This window comes from Clarias gariepinus, chromosome 19 (assembly GCF_024256425.1).
Source record: "Clarias gariepinus isolate MV-2021 ecotype Netherlands chromosome 19, CGAR_prim_01v2, whole genome shotgun sequence".
NCBI classification, from domain to species: Eukaryota; Metazoa; Chordata; class Actinopteri; order Siluriformes; family Clariidae; genus Clarias; species Clarias gariepinus.
The window spans coordinates 25,408,502-25,428,061 of record NC_071118.1 but is presented as its reverse complement, the minus strand read 5'-3'; the positions used below and the strand labels follow the sequence as shown (position 1 = coordinate 25,428,061).

General features: G+C 40.6%; 1 protein-coding gene across 1 annotated transcript in view; it reads right to left on the bottom strand.

The window, feature by feature from the left end:
• Positions 1–2,638: 2,638 nt before the first annotated feature.
• Positions 2,639–19,560, bottom strand: part of dnai1.2 (dynein, axonemal, intermediate chain 1, paralog 2) — a 34,417-nt gene continuing 17,495 nt past the window's right edge. The window contains exons 19-20 of the mRNA XM_053478845.1: positions 17,182–17,364; positions 2,639–3,721 (exon numbers count right to left, since the gene is read on the bottom strand). Of these exons, the coding sequence (XP_053334820.1) occupies positions 3,617–3,721; positions 17,182–17,364 (288 nt within the window). The 3' untranslated portion in view covers positions 2,639–3,616. The remainder of the gene's footprint in view (positions 3,722–17,181; positions 17,365–19,560) is intronic.

Sequence of the window (19,560 nt, the reverse complement as noted above, 5' to 3'; positions counted from 1 at the left end):
TTTTCCTCTATCCACAACTATTCCTAAACCATTCACGGAAATCTGACCAAAGCTTCACAGCACATTTATTACGAGGCACAGATGTGCACTAGACATTTCATTTTTAGAAGTAGCGCATTCAGTGGGCAGGTGACACATGTCGTCTTTGGAAGACTCGTATATTTTTATTCAACATGCTGCTGCGTTGGTGTATGTTGTTGTGTTTTGCATTTATAGCATCCTGTAGACTGGCAGGTAGAGACGCCTCCTCGTGCTGATTGATTGGGATCTGGCTGTCTCCATGATTTGTTTTTCCCTCATTAACAGATTTTGGCGAACCAAAGACACTGGAGAGTTTCCTCTAACGAGCTCAAGGAACAGCAGGAATTTTGGCAAGCAGTAATAGCAATGGGCAACCTAAGCGAAGCTGGGGTGCCAATACTTTATTACTAGTGACAACATAGATGATGAGTAGTTTTCTTTTGGCTGAATCGCTAATTCAGCTTTATTATATTTATTATATAATCCAGCTTGAGATACTTTGATGACCGTATTCGGATATGGGGGTAAAAAAAACAAACTTTTCTAACACTATTTTAAAATATTATTCTTTTTTTCAGAGAGAAAACAAAGACCTTGAAGACACTTGCAGGATCTTCACGAAGAAATGCGGATCACCATTTTACCACATCAAACCACATCGCATGAGACGAGTATAGCGCTTGAAGAACAGATGTGAAAGGACAGAACTAGGACGCGTCTCGTTTCTGTCGAAGCAGAAGGATAACGGCGCAGAATGGTGGAGGAGAACCGCGACTCTGTTCGTCGTGATCCTCAAGCAGGGTTTTGAACTTCAGAGAACTTTTTGAACTCGTCTCGTTCCGCCCGCTCCTTTCAACATGGAGTCCAGAGGCGACGGCGCAGGACTGTCCACTGCAGCAGTGGTGGCTATAGTGTGTAATGTCCTGGTGGCTGTTCTCCTTTTGGTCCTCTTTCTCATCCTGTACAAGGCTTGCAAAGTGCCTTCAAGTCAGGAAAGGGTGCCAGTGCTGGCCCCGGGGAACACCCAGCAGAAGAACGAGCAGAAGTACCTCCTCACTACCTGAGTGTTTAGCGTCGAACCAGGAATGGGGCGAGGTTTGGAGAAGGACACGCCTAAGGGACCGAAGTGTCCAATTAGTACGATAACATCATAGGAGCTGAAATTAGCCGCAGCCACCATTCACTTCTGTAGTATTTCAATAGTTAGACCACATACAGTGTGTAATCTCATAAGCTTTTCTATGCTTAGAGAAGTAGTAGAGAGATGTTTCTTCACTGCTGCTGCTGTACGGTTTTGGGCTCCCATGTGGCGCCGGGACGGGCTGCTTGCCCATGGTCTCTGATGTCTGAGCTCTTTGATTCATTAGCACTCAGCTCTGAGTGGTTTATATAAAGGTAAAGAGACACTTATGGTCCTCTTCACCACGGTCCAGTCATGCCTGCTGGAGTTGCACTCAACCCACACACTCTGCTTGACCAGTGGACCAACTACCAATCAATACCGTGCTAATAATGACGCATACATCTGGGTTTTGAATAGGTGCTCTCCTGTAGTGCTTACAAGTGTCTGACTGATGCATTTTAATATCAAACAAGAGTTGTTGGATTGATTTTATTTATTTATTTATTTTGTTCCCCCACTCCCACTTAAAGCTTGCTTACTCAAAGGGCCTGAGGAACCAATAAACAAATATCTTCTCATCACATTTGCATATGATCTGGAACAGGTGTGTTAGACGTGATGAATGGGTTTAATAAACACATCAGCACTCACACAAGGCTGAACCATGTCGTCCTGTTTGGGAAGAGTTTCCACGTTTACAGATACAGTAGCACATTGCTTTCGGAGATGTTTAATATTATGCGCACACACAATCACAGTACATTTATCAAACACGATTGGTCAGAATGGGTTGATTAATTTTCCGTAACAGCGGCTCTGACACTCGTGGGCTTGTTCTAATATTCTAACATCATTATCATTGTCTTCAGGATGAAAACAGCTCTCTGTGGTTACTTAATAATGTGGCATTTTTGTCTTATTAACTTGATATATAAATAATAATAGTAAAAGGAAGGATGATTTATACTGTAGCTGCTCTAATGTAAGTGATAAGAAGAACTTTCAGTTATTTCACAATTTAGTTTATATACAGTACTGTGCAAAGGTATTGATCAAATGAGAAATGAGAGAAAATGTTTTACTGTAACAGGCTGCAAATTGCCTAATGACTCGATTGTTTATGAAACATTAAAGCCTAAAAAGCCTGAGCAGCGACCTTATTTTCCCTCTCGTCCGTTCCAAGCACTCAGCACTCAGCATCACCAGTGAACTAATCACTGATCTGATCATCTGCGCCTGTTTCTTACTGGGTCATATCTTACCGTAGATGCGTTTTAGGCTGGACTGATTCATAGGTGTGTGGTTTAACAACCAAAAAACATTCCTCTGAAACTGCTCAGGTACAGGGACTGGACTGAAATGAGAGCTGAAGAAGATGAGAGCCAGAAAAGTCCTTCAGGAAGCCTGGAGAACTATTCCTCAATATTATATATATATATATATATATATATATATATATATATAAAGAAAAAAACAATACAAGATAGTCTGGCTCATTGGAAGCAAAATATAAATATAGTGAGGGCGAGGTCCAGATTCTTGCACAGTACGGTAAGTGAAATATCATCATTATCAGCAAACTGCTCTAATATCAGATGAGTGAAAGTGCTGTTAGTGTAAAATGAACAATGTCCGGTAGTTACAGTAATTCCGCTTTGTGTCAGCCACATCATTCTACACTGTTATTGATTATTTTCCTCCAACATCATGTCCTGTTGCGTTTCATTCATTACATAAACTGCCTGGCCAAAAGATAAAAAAAAAAAGAAAAGTCACACACACACTAAAGCTTTCATTCAGTCGCAATTAGCTTTGATTACATCACACACTGTGGTGTCCAGTTCAAGGTGATTCGCAGAAACACTCTTACGCAATCCGAGTCCTGGAATACGGCCGTCCCATCAGGGGAGAAAAGAAAACCTCCATAGATGTGATAACCTGGTGGTTCAGTACATTCAGTTCGTCAGTCGACTAGACCTGAGCGACTGAAGCAACCCCAGATCATCACACTGTCTCCAGAGGCTTGGACAGTGGACACTATGCACTTCTTACCCTGACACACCCATCACTCAATCTGGACTCATCAGGTCACATGACCTTTTTCTATTACTCCAAAGTCCAATCTTTAGCACTTTAAGTGTTTTATTCTTCTTCTTATTATTATTATTCTTGAGCCAGTTCCAGTAACTACAAATCTTCTTAGTTGTTTTCATTGCTTAATGCAGCCCAATAATTTCACCCTTCTGATTTATTTTTTATTTTTATTTTTTATGGCCAGGCAGTGTATTTACTTAGTGACAAGCCAGGAGAGAGATTAGACCTTCCTGTTTCTTCTTCCTGCTACATTTTTTTGCTATCTCTATGTGTGTGTGTGTGTGTGCGTGTGTGTGCGTGTTCTATGTAAAACTGTAATCCTGGACTGATGTGATGGTTCAGAGCACTTGAGGTGTTAGTACAGTACAGTACAGTAGGTTACTTCTGTTCAGGACTGTCAGTATCTCTCAGTAGACTCAACAGCTTCTCCAACTTTGCTATCTCCACTTCCGGTCCCTTGGGCACCTCCTGACTCTTCTTCTCCTACGAACAGAAAGAGAATAAGAGGGGGAAAAAGGTGTAAGCCTTTTTTAAAAGATTCACCTCATGTCATATTGTAACTATGACTAATTTAAATGTTTATTCTTATCTCTGGGTGAGAACCTGGGAGAAAAAAAAAAGCATTTCCTGTTGTTACCGTAGCCAGAGCGCGGACAGCACTGAGCCAGACACTGGAGAGACAGGCAAGCACCCCCGCTTTGGGCTGGCAATTATTTAGACACATTATTTCCTCAGGCGTGGAAAGGGTGCGGAATGGACCGCGCTCCCCATCAAAGATCATCGCTATGGTTACTGACCTCGCAGACGCTCTAATGAACCTGACGCCCCGAGGAGCGCTTCAGTCGGAAAACTGCAAATAAATCCGTTTTATTCTTGGAGTCATTGAACCCTGCGCTAAATCCCACTAACTGCTGACTGCAGAAGAAAACACGGGCCATGTAAACTAAGCTGTTACATAACCTTCCTCTAGATAATTCATTCTCATTCATCATGTGGAAGATCATTTTTAATGAAGTAGCTTTGCCTCGCGCAGTCAATGACTACAAGAAAGAGGCAGTCTATTAGGATGATATAAATAACTCTGAAAATATGCCAGCCTAAATCCACTGAGGCTTCAAAACTCAAAAAAGTAGCTCACATTGGTGAGTTTCCATAGAAATTATTAATTTATAACTCCTGAGTATGATGACGGAAAGTAATGGTAAAGAGAGTTGTTTAGTGACTTTAGTGTTGTATGATTCAGAAATTTCTAAACAAGTGCACATTTCTGTATTTTCTATAAAGGTATATATTGACCAAAGAGTATTTTAAAACTAGCCAAATTTAGAGTAAAAAAAAAACATGCCAGCCTGTCAATAACTGTAGTGTCCACTGCTCCTCTTTGATAGAGCATGAGGCACCGTGATTCCTGCCCCAGTCACTATGAAATAGTGCTTGCTGCAGTTCCCATTTCTGACCACTAGGGCAGTCAGCACACTGCTCCACGGTAGCGTATCATCTAGATGGGAAGTCACCTCGAAAGCATACATGAAAAATAAACATTATTAGTAATAACTGACATTTAAAGCTTTTATTTAAAATTTTAAGATGTTGCATTAAAGTAAAATTACAGCCGATGAAACTCTAACAGGGCCTTAATTTTAAGGTTCCTTCAAATTGACTGTATTCAAATTCTATGATGATTAGGAAGGCCGTTTTTTTTTTCAGTCTGACTGACACCAACAACTGCTCTGTTGCAGGAAAACCTCAATAATGGCATCGCCTCAAACAAATTCAAGTTGAGAGGCTATAATTAAGGGAGTAATGTCGTAATAGGCAGTTTATTCATCTATGCTCCACACAGCAGGTGTGTTTACGAAAGAGCTAATCAAAGAGCTAAAGATACAATCCGGATTAGCACCCGGACATCCCTTTCAGACAGCTTCCTCATGCGTCCACAGTTACTCCTGCTGGATGTGGTCCGTCCTTCTTGGTGGTATGCTGACGTTACCCTGGATACCGTGGCTCTTGATACATCACAAAGACTTGCTGTTTTGGTCACAGATGCGCCAATGGGACGCGCACCAACAATTTGTCCTCTTTTGAACTCTGATATAGTATGTCACCCATAATGTTGTGTCTATTGCAATATTTTAAGCACAACTGCGCTATTACTCTGCTATTTAAACCTTCACACTCTGCTCTTACTGGTGGAATGTGCAATCAATGAAGATTAGCCACCAGGCTGGTCAGATTTAGCCATGAACCCTCCAACACTAAATCGGTCAGTGTTTCAGTTTCATTGTCCAACCCCTGTATAAGTACAAACTATATATAGTCTAAACTTACCAGCATTTTCCAGTCATGATGTAACGTCTCCCACACAATCAGAACATATAAGCAGCTTGTCATTTATGTTCCGGCTCTAAAAGATTCCTCTTTCCCAAAGTTACACGAAACTCATTAACTTCTTTACTGATAAAAATAATATAATATAATAAATAGGTCTAAATAGCAGGCTGGTGAGAGCATTGCTACGCCTTAAAAACAAAAAAAAAAGAGGCAGAAAAGCTGCTCCAGATTGCACTGTTTTAAGGGGAAAAGTTCAATTTAAAAGCATGCTACTGTAACAGCTCAGATTCAATGCTTTCAGCTTATTAAAGTATGCAATTGAATAAAAAACTCCAAATAATAAAAAGTGAGAAGCTTGATTTAAATAAGTCATTAGTTGGATGAATGAACACTTATTTTAATTGTTATATTAAAAGCAGCAGGAGAAGAATCAATAGGTTTCCTGCAATCTCAGAGGTCCTTAAAATTCTTAAACCTTAAAAAACATTAATAAATTTGTCATAAATGGGTTTTGTGTGTGTGTGTGTGTGTGCGCGCCTTATCTAAATTTGAACAGAGAATAAAATCAACCATACTCTAGGGTTAAAGTGTTCTAAAGCATTTCATGAATTTTCAGAAGTTTACTTTCTTCCTGTTATCAGATATTTCGAAATGTGCAAAAGTCTCGAGCCAGCCCTCATTTCTTTATACTTTCAATAAGACAGACTTTCTTGCATTTTTAATGAAGTCTTGAGGAATAGTCCTCTAGGGTTCCTAAAGAACTTTTTTGTCTCACATTTTTGGCAGGTTTTTGGGTTTTATTTTCAGTCCAGTCCCTGTACAGTACCTGAGCTGTTTCACAGTAAGCTATGAATCATTCAATCACAAGAAGCATCTAACTTAAGGCATGACCCAGTGAGAAACAGGTGCTGATGAGGACAGATGATCAGACCGGTGATTAGTCTACTGCTGGTGCTGAACGCTGAGTGGTTGGAACAGACGAGAGGGGAAATGAGGTTGACGTTGAAGTTGGTATAAAAACAACCAATTTTTAAAATTTTAAATGGTCTTCTTAGACACTTTGCAGCCTTTGTCGAAAAATGTGTTTTTTCCACTGACTTATTGGGGAGAAACTGATAAATCTATAAATAATAAAGCAATTTATGTCTAGAATTGTTATTTCTGTAAAGCTGCTTTGCAAGAACATCCATTGTTAAATGTGCAAATCAAATAAATAAATAAAAAGTCATTAAAAATCAAACTGAATTTACTCGCTCACTCACACATCATCTATACCGCTTTATTCTGTGTACAGGGTCGTGGGGGCCTAAACCCTATCCCAGAAGACTTAGGGCACATGGTACAGCCCTGGACAGGGTGCCAGTCCATCACAAGGCACACACACACACACACACACACACACACACACACTATGGGCAATTTGTGAACACCAATTAACCTAATCTGCATGTCTTCAGACTGTGGGAGGAAACTGGAATATCCGGAAGAAACCCACCAAGCAAGGAGAGAACATTCAAACCCCCTGCACACAGACCCCGAGGCGGGAATCGAACCCGGACCCTGGAGGTGCGAGGCTTTTGTTTCTTTGAGTTAAATCTTTTTTTAATATCGCTCCTAGTTATACCTGCTGTTGATCAGTCAAGCACCGGATGTCAACAGTTCTTTTAGATCAGCAGCATTTTGGTGCTATACAGTCTACACTCTGACACAGTCTGACATTCTCAATTATAGGCCTCCTAGGCTTATTCTGCTCCTGCCGGAAAGCACATCAGCCATATAGTCATCATTCTACAAATTATAGACGTCGGTCCCTTTGTCGCCCTTGCATCATTTTTCTGGACAAGATACAAAAAACGTAATAATCTGCCTGATGAAGCTGCCAAATGAACTGTTAGCATTTCCACTTCTGCTGATGAAGCTCCCCTGTTGTTCAAGGACAATCTCCTTCCGTTGATTAAATCCTTTATTATTATTCTGCACAAACTCTTAGCTCTGTAAAAAAAAAAAAATGCTTAGGAGCGATTCAGAATGCTGATGGGAATTGTCTGCCAGCACCTGCTGAACTGAATTAAATCGATTTTTACATCAGACTTATCGTCTGGGAGCGTTCAGTTCCAGTCATCTGATTTCTCATTTTATGCCGGTGGCTCACCAAAGAGCTGCCTTATAACAAGTCCAACCTACTTCATTTCAAACACAAGTTGCCCTTAGGATCATATACACATTTTCAGGTTGGTTTTATTTATAGAACCGTTGCATGGTTGCCACGGTTGTGGTTTTTCTGTCACACTGGGATGGTTTTGGAAGAAGGTTCTGGGTGAAAGTCTATAAGAGTTTTTTTTTTTTTTAAAGCCTTAAAAACAGTCTGGAGTTTCCAAGCAAGGGAAGTAAAGTGTAAGTGCAGACAGTGTATCTATAATGCACAGAACCATGTCTGGTGGGGATTATAAAGATATTCTGGTGCTTCTTGCATTGATAGGCTAGCTGAACAGAGCTCTGAGACAAACAGAGCTCTGAGACTAGTGATGGAAAAGGGGTTAGGGAGTGGATCATGGCTAAACAAGGTGAAAACACTGGCTTTCCATGCAAAGATTAAAGCACACAGGTGGCAAGGTGGTATAATGGTTGGCACCGTGTCCTCACACGTCCAGGGTTCAGGGTTTAATTTCTAAACCCTGGATTCCTGTTGTTTCCTCCAACAATCCAAAGACGTTCACCGTAGGCTAACTGTCGTTCCCAAATTGCCTGTAGTGTGCGTGTATGCTTGTGTGCCCTGTGGTGGATTGGCACCCGTCCAGGGTGTATCCTGGCATAGGCCCCCCACGACACTACAGGATAAGCAGTATAAAAGAGTTGATTTATGTACTGACACAAGGCCAACTAGGTAGCATTAATCCACAGTATCACTATAAATATTATGCTTGCGCTGTTAACAATATGTAAACTTCACAAATATGTGTTAAATGAACTTCTGATGTGTCAACCTCTTCATATGAGATTTCCAAGCTACTGATCCCTCTAACTTTATGTCCCTGCCCCAGTAGAGTAACTTCTGACTGATGCCTATTCTAAATTTGAGCTCCGAACACAATATTTGCTTTGACTGTTCATGCCGAGAGCTCAGAATGTCCTTGACACACTAACTAATCGAACTGTTTGTCTTTGTCCTCCCTCCCCGTGTTGTTACGCACGGTTTCTCTGTCTCCCTTCTATAAAGGAATAACATGCTCAGACTTTCAGTACTTGCTTCTCAAACTCTTGGTGCATTTTACAGTATATACGGTATACAGGCGGCTTAGCGTTTAGCACTGTCGCCTTGCACCTCCGGGGTCCGGGTTCGATTCCCACCTCTGTGTGTGTGGAGTTTGCATGTTTACCTCGTGCTTGGTGGGTTTCCTCCGTGTACCGGTTTCCTTCCACAGTCTAAAGACATGCAGATTAGGCTATGTGGCCTTCCCAAATTGCGCTTAGAGCATGAATGAGTGTGTAAGTGTGTGTATGTGTGTGTGCCCTGCAATGGATTGGCACCCTGTGCAGGGTGTACCCCGACTCGTGCCCTAAGTCTCCTGGAATAGGATTGAGTGGTATAGATGATCAGATGAGGTATAGACTGTATAGTCATCACTCATTTCCTTTGATCAAACCAAAAAGTAATGCAGCACTTAGATTTAATGCCTGCTGAGTAATTCAGGGACTGTAAATCAGAAAGAAGTACCAAAGTTTCTAAAGGAACTTTTGCGAAATGCTTAGTCTGCATCTTTTGTTAAGAACGCAGTGAATGTTCCAAACAGTTCTTTAATTGCTGTCATGTTCAGCAAGCAGTTAAAAAGTACTTAACGGCTTTTAAAAGCAGAAAGGAGACGAGGTTCCAGGCAGAAGATGAGGAGATAAGGGTCCTGTCAAAAATCGCATTTCAGTAGATGATGTAAATCAATATTTTTTGCAATAAGATAGCAGGCTGCAGCATTGTGTGGTCACTTGACCAAGGAAAGGCTATTCCACAGATAATAGCATGCTGCCAAGTAATACACTAAAGTGAGGGCATGGCAACTTGCAATTTATCCAATGCCTGATGCTTTATTTACCGTCTGGTGATGATAGGGCAGAAAAGTGTTGATTAATTGCCTGTAACAGCACTCTGACAGGAATGCTGGCTACTCAAAGGTTTATATCCGATACAATGATCAGCCATAATGTCACGACCACAGAGAGGTGAAAGGAATAGAATTGATTATCTCATTACAAAGACAACAACAAGTTAGGCAACAAGTGAACATTTTGTCCCTGAAGTTGGTGTGCTGGAAGCTGAAAAAAATGGGCATGTTTAGGGATTTGAACAACTTTAACCAGGGACGAATTAGACAACTAGGTCAGAGCATCTCCAAAACGGCAGCTCTTGTGGGATATTTATGGTTCATGTATTTAGTTTACAGCACCAAACATAGTTTAAAGAAGGAAAACCAAGACACATTGATGCATGTGGGGAGCAAAGGCCCCTGTGGTCCGATCAAACAGAAGAGCTACTGTATAGGTGCAGGCCAGGCAGATTGCCCATGCTGACCTATGCCCGCTGCCAAAAGTGGCTACAATGTACAAATGGGCATCAGAACTGGCCCAGCGAGGAATGGAACAATGTGGATGGATGCAAGCGGGCATTGGGTGGGTTGAGACAGTTGTGATGCTCTGGGCAATGTTCTGCTGGGAAACCTTGGGTCTTGCCATTAAGGTAGAGTAGATGTTACTTTAATACCTAAACATTACCTACCTAAACATTGCTGCTGACCAAGTACAGTACCCCTTGATGGAAACTAAATTCCCTGATGGCAGTGGCCTCTTTCAGCAGGATTGTGCACTCTGTCACACAGCAAAAATGGTTCAAGAATGCTTTGAGGAACACAACAATGAGTCTAAGGTGTTGAACCGGCTTCCAAATTTTCCAGACCCCCAATCAAATCGAGCATTTGTGGGACATTCTGGAAAACAAGTTCAATCCACCTCTCAACGTAGAGGACTTGAAGGATTCGATCCTGACAACTTGGTGCCAGTTACTGTACCACAGCACATATTCAGAGGTCTAGTGGAGTCCATGCCTTGACAGGTCAGGGCTGTATTGGAGGAAAAAGGTGGATATATTTAATATTAGGCAGGTGGCCATAAGGGCTGATCATTATGGCCGAACACAAGGATTTACATAATGGATGCTCCACATGAACACATTTGGAAAAGTGTTTAATTGTTGATGAGTCTTTGAAGGTATCTTGAAGCTGTAACTTTGTGTTTCCTAATATGAGAAAGTATTCAGGATGAAGGGTGAGAGGGTATTTTGTTTATAGCTGCTATAATGGAAATGATATAAGGAACTAACTTGCTTTTTATATTGCATGATATCCTTTAATCAGTAACAGTAAATTGAGATTGTTGGCAAACTGCCCAACTGTACAACAACAAAAAATGTAAACTGATTTCCCTACACCATCACACCCTGTGTGTACAACTACAATCCTGCTCTTTTAGGGAATTTACATTTTGCCCATCAAGTGTCCTGGGGACTCATTTACAAAGATGCATGTCGAATGGTTATGAAGGTGGACATAAGGACTATGATAACAGAATGACTTCCCAGCGCTGTTCACATTGTCTTTTGTCTTCATTTGTTTATGAAGTCGTAATTTCCATGGTGTTCGCTCCCTGTCTCTCAGGTTATGGAGCCTTGCAGGCATGGTAGGTGCTCTTGTTTAGACGCACCTTCGACTCTGCCTTCTGCTTTTGTCACTCATCTGTTCTGTGTAACTGTAAACAGCACTAGTGACCCTGTAGACTTGTGTGTGTCCTCAGGGGACGTCAGGCATGCAGAAATACAGACTAAACAACAAATAAACAGCCAGACACATAACTATTAAAGTCAGGCTTGTAGGGGCAGGGGGAGCTCAGTGGTTAAGGCTATGGTGTACGGTCCCACCATTACTACAGTAAGTTGGCCCTATTGGGCCCTTGAGTGAGACCCTTAACTGCTCAATGTATAATGAGATAAATGTGTGATTCGCTCTGGATGAGGGTCTGCCAAATGGCCTAAGTGTACATGTATTAACTTTTAGGATAAAATAAAAACTAGGACTGAGAATGTGGAGGCACGTCCATACTTTGGAAATGCTTTGGTTGAAAATAAAATGAGACTGAAATGACTCACAAAAACATCTAATCATAAAGGCACAGTCTGCATAATAATGAGGTCTGCGTGACTCTTATTAAACTGCTGTTATTCCAATGAGTAATTAATTATATCATAAAGTATTGTTTTACTTACTGACATAATTAAGAAATTTTGGATGAAAGTTCTATAATTCAAAATGTTTAAATTTTTCAAATGAAATAGGGTGGCTAAAACTTTTGCACAGTACTCTATGTATGTGACTGTTATTGTCGGATTCTTTACTTTTCCCTGACATTTCATTTTTAAATTTAGATATTTTATACTAAGGTCCTTATCATTAAAGTTTAAAATCATGAAAATAGGATACAATTTTCATATGGGCTATGGTTGTTTGGTTGTTTGGTTGTTTATTTGTTTTTTTATTAAACCCCGTGAGCCGAAATGATAGGATTACTGGTGGCCCAGCGGGATGGCTGGAGGACGTTCCCTCTGCACTCTGCACTAACTCGGCTCGGCTCAATGCTCAGTGTCGAGTCTGCTCCTTCCTGTCACAGTCATATTCTCTGTACTACCCTGTGGGCCAGACTGGGACTGCATCGATCTAAAGTGCACACACACACACACACACACACACACACACGCACGTACACAAATCCCAAGCGAGGTAATACGACAACTCGGGAAACATAAAGGTCAGACTTGATCGAGTTTGTAAAAGACTACAAGATGTAGACTGTTTTTTTTTTCTACTTTCTTAGCAGTTAAAAGAGCAGCGTATCGATTCTTATAGAAGTCGACCTTTCCTGAAAAGAAAGCAATGCGTAGAATAAAGAAATGAAATGACAGAACGAGACTGATTCTGCTGTTAGCGCTAATAAAAGCTTATATCAAAGCACTGCTGAATTTTCCGATCTGATTAAAACCCTTCGGGGTCGACGGCCCCGCCCATGATGCCAATCACTTTTTATCTCTTTGTTTTTTGTTTTTTTCTGTAAATGAAACTATATTGTAGCAAATCAGAAAAAAATATGTACACAAAAGGTATGCAGTATTTATGTAAACGACTCCATTCAGATGTAAGATGTCATTATATAAATGCTAATTGTTGTGTTGTTTGGGGAGCGATGTGCTGATTCAGGTCTTCAATGAAAAAAAAAATCCAAATTTCAATATAAATATTCTTATATCGATGTAACAATCTGTCTTAGAGAAAATGACTCGTCGCATGAATCCACATTAGGCGCTTCAGGTTTTTAAATAATAATAATCATCATGCTTTTTTGCTCTGTGTCCAGCGTTGAATTATTATTTGACTACGAATGGCTGGAACGTGGTTGTGAATTTATGACTGTAATAACGCTGCTCACAATTGGCGCACGCTTTCATTTCATAAACGGCAGCATTTATTAAGAGAATATATATTTGTGCTACAGTATGTAGTTTTTCTGGGATACTGATTTTACATTTTGTCTGCTTTGCAAAATTTGCCCCTCTTTATATCTGAGTATATTATGACTGTAATAAAGCTGCTCATATCAGCGGCGTTTGGATCAAAAGGGAGATGAAAGCGCGCATTGATATAAACATGATTTATTTCAGTCATAAAGAGGGGCAACTTTTGCAAAGCAGACGAAATGTAATAAAAAATGATATAAAATAACAAAGCACAAACATATACTCGCTAAATAAACACTGGCTTTAATAAACACTGTGTGGAATGTGCACGAAGGAAACAACCTAAAAACAAACTGATAACTAAAACATGTTCCTGACAAATAATTTGCACACTGACCATATAGCACCCTGTTACAGAATAAGTTTATTGTTTATTTAGGGTCAGGATGTCCGATTTCACCCAAATGAAGATGCGTTCCTTTTTGAGTCTGGTTTCTCTCAACGCTTTGCAGGATTAAGGAGCTTATCCTCACCACCGCCGCCTCCGGCTTGCTCATTAGAGAACGAATCGATCAAAAAAATAGACATATCCTAAATGTCTCAATGCACAGGTTTTAATATTATAACCTATCGGTGTGTACAGTATATGCATGACTTTTATTCTTGTACTGTACATCGGCTTTGTGAAAATTCAATTAATTCAATAAATTTTATTTCAATAACACCTTTAACAATAGTCATTGTCTCAAAGCAGCTTCACAAAAATGATAAGAAAAATTGAAAAGAAAATTTATGGAAGTGTGTACGTGTGAGAAAAATGTGTCTAGATAATAATGAAATGTCTCTGATGAGCAAGCCAAGGGTGACGGCGACAGTGGCAGGGAAAAACTCCCTGAGAAGGCAATAGGAAGAAACCTTGAGAGGAACCGGACACAACAGGGAACCCATCCTCATTTTTGGGGTATCAGATAGAGATGATATCATGTGTGTTATGCAGCTGAAAGTTCAATATAACAGAAATTCTTTAAATTAACATGAAGTCCAGTTCAGCACAGGGACGAGCCAGCGTGTGCGGAGGGCAGGTGGGGTCGGGATCACTGGGAGTGACGATGTCCATTATTAACAGTGCTAAATAAAAACAAAATTAAAGTGACCTGAACTTATGTAAAGGATCTTGAGTGCTTTGTAACAATTAGTGATAAAGCTGTAACTTGAAGTTTTCCAGGGATGTCTTTAAGGCAGAGGGCTGTACGGTTGCTTGGTAACATTACAAGCTGTGTTTCTTGTCTTATTCAGCTTCAAGGAAGAAAAAAAGAAACGACAGGAAGGGAAAGAGTATTCACAGTCCTTATAGCTAGAATTACGTGGATTGCAGATGTTGTACAATATGAACTGTGACTATATATGGATTACTGTATGTGGCATGCTTTATTTTATATATTTACCCTGATTTACATGACAACTAACATCCAGATTTCACTGATTGGCTTGATAGTGTCACTGGGATTGGTAGGGGAGACAAACTATGTTGCCCCAAGTTTGTTTCCCTGTACTCCTGGCATTGGATGTCTGTGGCATCACTTGGATTCAAACTTGCAGACCAACTGATCCGCACAACAACTCCCATTTTATCCAGGCTTGGGACGGCATTGCATGGTTTGAGCGTTGGCTGGGAATCGAACCCGGGCCTTCCGCATGGTAGGCGAGAAAGCTACCACTGAGTCACCAAATGCGCCTCGGCATGACACCACCATGTTATTGGGTATTTTCCTATTTTCCAGCGCGTCCCACATTCCATCCTAGCGCCGGCTGGTACCTGTAAGTCAGGTAGTGTGTACTGTATATCGCCTGCTTCTTATACAGTAGTGGTGCAGTGCTAGCCTGGGACATTTACTACTGCAGCGATTAGTACAAACGATTTTAATGGTAACGCAGCACTAGTGACCACACAAACTCGTGTTCTTGCAATAACAAAAGAGTACGCTAAGCACATTGATGCAGTTTGGCAAACACCCAGATGGCAGCTTATCTCTAAAGCATATTGAGGGTGATGGGGAGTGTGTGTGTGTGTGTGTGTGTGTGTGAGAGAGAGAGAGAGAGAGAGGAAGCTTGGAGATGCTCATTATCTGCAGGGAGCAGCTCATTCTGTGTGACACTGTTATTTATCCTGCTCAGTACAGGCTTAGGTCTTCTTACTCATGATCACTGATTCATTTCAGAAAACAAAAAACCAACAACGACCCGAAAAAAAACAAAACAAAAAAAACAAACACAATCACTGGCATGAATAATGCAAAGAAATCCATGAATTCTGAGTAGCTTGATGTGGAATGCAGGATGCTTGTTAATCAGGATTCAACTACAGTAAGTAGATCACCGGGATAAATGGTGGCACGGTTATGCTGGCGTGTGCATGACGATGAGGTGGAAATGAGCAAACGAGGGATAACGAGACGACCTTTCGCTCAGGAAGGCCGCTGCGTCGCAGAAGCTGCCGCACAGACGTGAAAATGCTGAACAGTTGGGCGGGCGCGGTCTGAGCGTACCACCTGAATGCTAAAACTTATCAGAGCGCTGTTGGATTCTCAACTCTGACTAGTCAGAAGGTGTTGATTCATTTTCTTCAACAGCAGATCTGACAGTAGTGCTGCTGCTGACAATATTAATGTGCTTCTCTCAATACAGTATGGTTTCTTGTGTATAATAAATAAAGAGCTGTTATAAGTGTTTATGTGGTAAAGGAGATTTTTATTTAATGTTTATAGAATGAGTCTCGGCCACCGTCCTGCCGAGACTCGAGATCCGGGTTCGACTCCCCTCTGTGTGCATGAAGTTTGCATGTTCTCCCTGTGACTGGTAGGCCAAAGGCTTAGGCTTATTTTTTTTTCCAAATTGCCTGAGTGTGTGCGTGCGATGGATTGGCACCCTGTCCAGGGTGTACCTCGCCTTGTACCCTAAGGCCATGTCCACTCATAGCCGGATATTTTTAAAAACTGAGATTTTTATCCGCGGTTCATCCACATGCAAGCAAAGCTTTTGAAAAAAACTGTCCAAAGTTAATGTTGCTTACTGGACTTTTTACATACGTGTGCATACACACGCAGTTACTCACACATTACGTTATCGTCTGAATGTACTACGAAGCTCTACTGCTGCGAAACTCCGACGACACACAGACCCTGCAGACAGTGACGCTGGTTTTGGGATGAGACCCGTCGGACTTCTACAACCGGTGATGACGTTTTGTCTAGGCTTCTGATTGGCTACCTGTTGATTAGGGACGCTCCTAACAGCACTTAACAGGGCGTTTTGCATTTTCATGTGGACTGGAACGTAGGTCGTGTAGACAATATAATAATAATAAAAAAAATAAAAAAAAACAAGTAGAAAAAAATCCCGGCTTTGTGTGGACTGGGATTGGCTCCAGGCCCCCCGGAACCATGTATAAAGGATTACGCGGTATAGACGATGAGTGAGTGGGAATGAGTCTCCGGTGTCAGTGCTTTGTTGGTGTCGAGACGTTTTCTTTTCTGTCTTAGGTTTGCATTCACATTAATTGAGTTTATAAATGCTTTAACATACTGTAAGCAATACCAGGAACTTCCGTGTTTCATGGACAATCTACGAGATGAAATATAACCACATATATAGTATGCTATATTAATATAGTACATTATATAGTACATTAATTAATACACAATTTGATGGGGGTAGTGTACAGTAGGGATAAAGCATATGAATGGGCAGAATAAGAATAAACAATCCGAAGAGGTTTTAAGGAAATGAAGTAGCTGGCTTTAACTAAGCCGGGATGATATCCTTTTAAAATTCTTCTCTCTAAAAATCAGTAATAAATGTAAATCGTTCCAGTTATTTTTTGCCAATATATGTGGTGCAAAATCAAAGTCTTGTCTTGGCTTAACGTCATTGAAAGTAAAGCAAAATGGAAGTGGAGATCAAGCCAGGGAACTAATAACATACTGTCATAAATACATCACATGTTAGTGCCTGAGGCTTGCAGCCAGGAGCTCCTGCGGGCAGCATGATGTTTTTTCTTCCCCCTTACCTTTGGCTTCTTGCGGAGGTTGGGCGAGAGTTTCAGGCTGGTGACGTTGCCTCGGTCGTCTCCCACGATGATGATGGGGTACACGGGGTTAAACTCGATATGAGTTAGCTTGGTCTTCTTAGACACCACGGCTTGCTGGCAGATGGCTTCGTATTTGTTTATACTCAGGTCGAAGACGTGCACCTGTGAGACAGACGGAAGAGCAGGATTAGGGTCGTTTAAATTAATGGAAAAATTAATAGCTCTGCGGTATGTGTGTAAACGCTACGATGGCCCTGATAACCTCCATTTTGGAACGGCAGCCCGGAGGAAAAGATCTGTGTAACTTTCGGTCCTGAAAGGGTTTCAGTCAGAACAGGGACGAGGGTGACAAATCTGTCAGTGAATATGGCAGGCCGTGACTGTGGTGACATTCTTGTGGGAGTCGTTTTTCATGCGCGGTTTGGCTCCATGTGCCACTGTCGTCGGAAGGTTCACTGCCAAGTGATAAGGATATTGGAAGTGCTCTCTTTCAGGAGAATCCCATCCCCAAACCACATGGCATGATGGTTAACAGAATGGTTTGATTATTTAAAAAGAGATAGATGGATGGATAAAGGGTTCTACATATTGCATTTATACGCTGTGTTGCTCCGGGGTAGATGGTAATATGTACATTAACTTCATTACTGTACTTGAGCACATATTTCACATATCTGTGCTATACTTAAATAGTTTTATTAGTGGATAAGTTTATAAGTTTTGACTTTTACTTGTATGTGGTATTTAAGCCGTTACCTACTTCAAGAGCCACCAGCTGGCTATCTACTGTATATAAATAAAAGAAAGCTTTTGTCTGTATATTGGGCAGAACTCGCTCTTTCGATTATATATTTTTATTGAATACATAGGGGACGCAAAACCAGTCTCGGAAAAATTTCTGTCTGTCCAGCCAGATTTTGTCACAGCATCACGCAGAACGGCCTGAACAATATTTATCAATTATTTAATAATAATAATTATTATTTATTTATTTATTTATTTATTTTAATTACACAAACATCTGCACCAATAGATATTAATTAGAAAAAGCCAAACTTAATATTTTTACTGGGATTAATTAATTTTTTTTTTTTTTTGCACCACTGAAATAACAGCGCTGAAGTGGTATTAGTGAATTTTAATGCGCTGGAGGCGTTTCAAGACAAAACCTGTCTTAATTTTGATCTGATCTACTTTTCGATGTAATTCACTCTGCAATTACAGATGTACAACTTAGTGTAAACTACTGTAGGCGTACGATACTTAACCTTACAAAATAGTTTTTATTTGTATTAATACTTTATTAATAAGTTAGACAGAGTTTTTCTGTACAGAAAGACACACAGATGTGGGCTTCAACCTGAAATAACGGCATCACTGATTACATTAAAGATGATCAGATTATTTTTAGCTTTAACCTTTAAACTATTCCTACAAACTCTTTTCCCATCAACAACGGGTACTAACGCTAGTTATGCATAATTGCGTGATTTGCCTTCCCTAATCATGTAGCAGGTGCTTGAAATCAGAAGCGGAGACAAGTGCAGGTAGGAACGAAACAGAGAGAAAGAGAGAGAGAAAGAGTCATATTCCAATGATTTTAAAACTACTGTAAGCTAATACAAGCTCAGTACTTAAATAAATCTGAAGGTAAGAACTGTAAATTCAGGACTTCTACTTGTACTATATTACAATATGATGTCATATTTTACTAGGGTATCTCTCCTTGTACTGGAGGACAGGATTTGTGTATTTTTCCCACCTTTGGTGTCACTGCAGCTTTTATTATGAATGCATTGGATGGATGGATAAATGGATGGAATGCAGGAAAGACAGATAAAAAGGTTGATGAAAAGCAGGAAGGAAGCGTTAAAGGACAAAATGGATGTTTGCAATTAATTGTGCGGCTCTAATGCACCGGTCCAGCAGTTCAAGCAAGGTTGGTGCAAAGACAAGTCCAGGACGGTCACACACCTAGAGAGATTTCTGCTTCCTTTTTTTATTTATTTTATTTTTATAACAGAACAATTTTAGCCCTGTTATTTAGCAGAAGAGTTTAATTGGGTACATGAAAGGAAGTAGAGTCTGAACTCTGCAGTCTGACACCAGCGCACAAGAGGAAGGAGCTCAAGCTCACAAACAAATAATGCAGTCTGGAAAAGTGCCCCATAATATCCACACACACACACACACACACACACACACACACACCTCATATCCAGTCAGAGGCGCTGCAGGCAGGATTAACAGTCAGTGCAGACAATAGACGGAAAATAAGGTATATAAAGGATTATACGTATAAAGCCTGCATCTTTGCGGTTTGAACATCGCAGTCTGAGAAGCAATGAATAAAAAGAC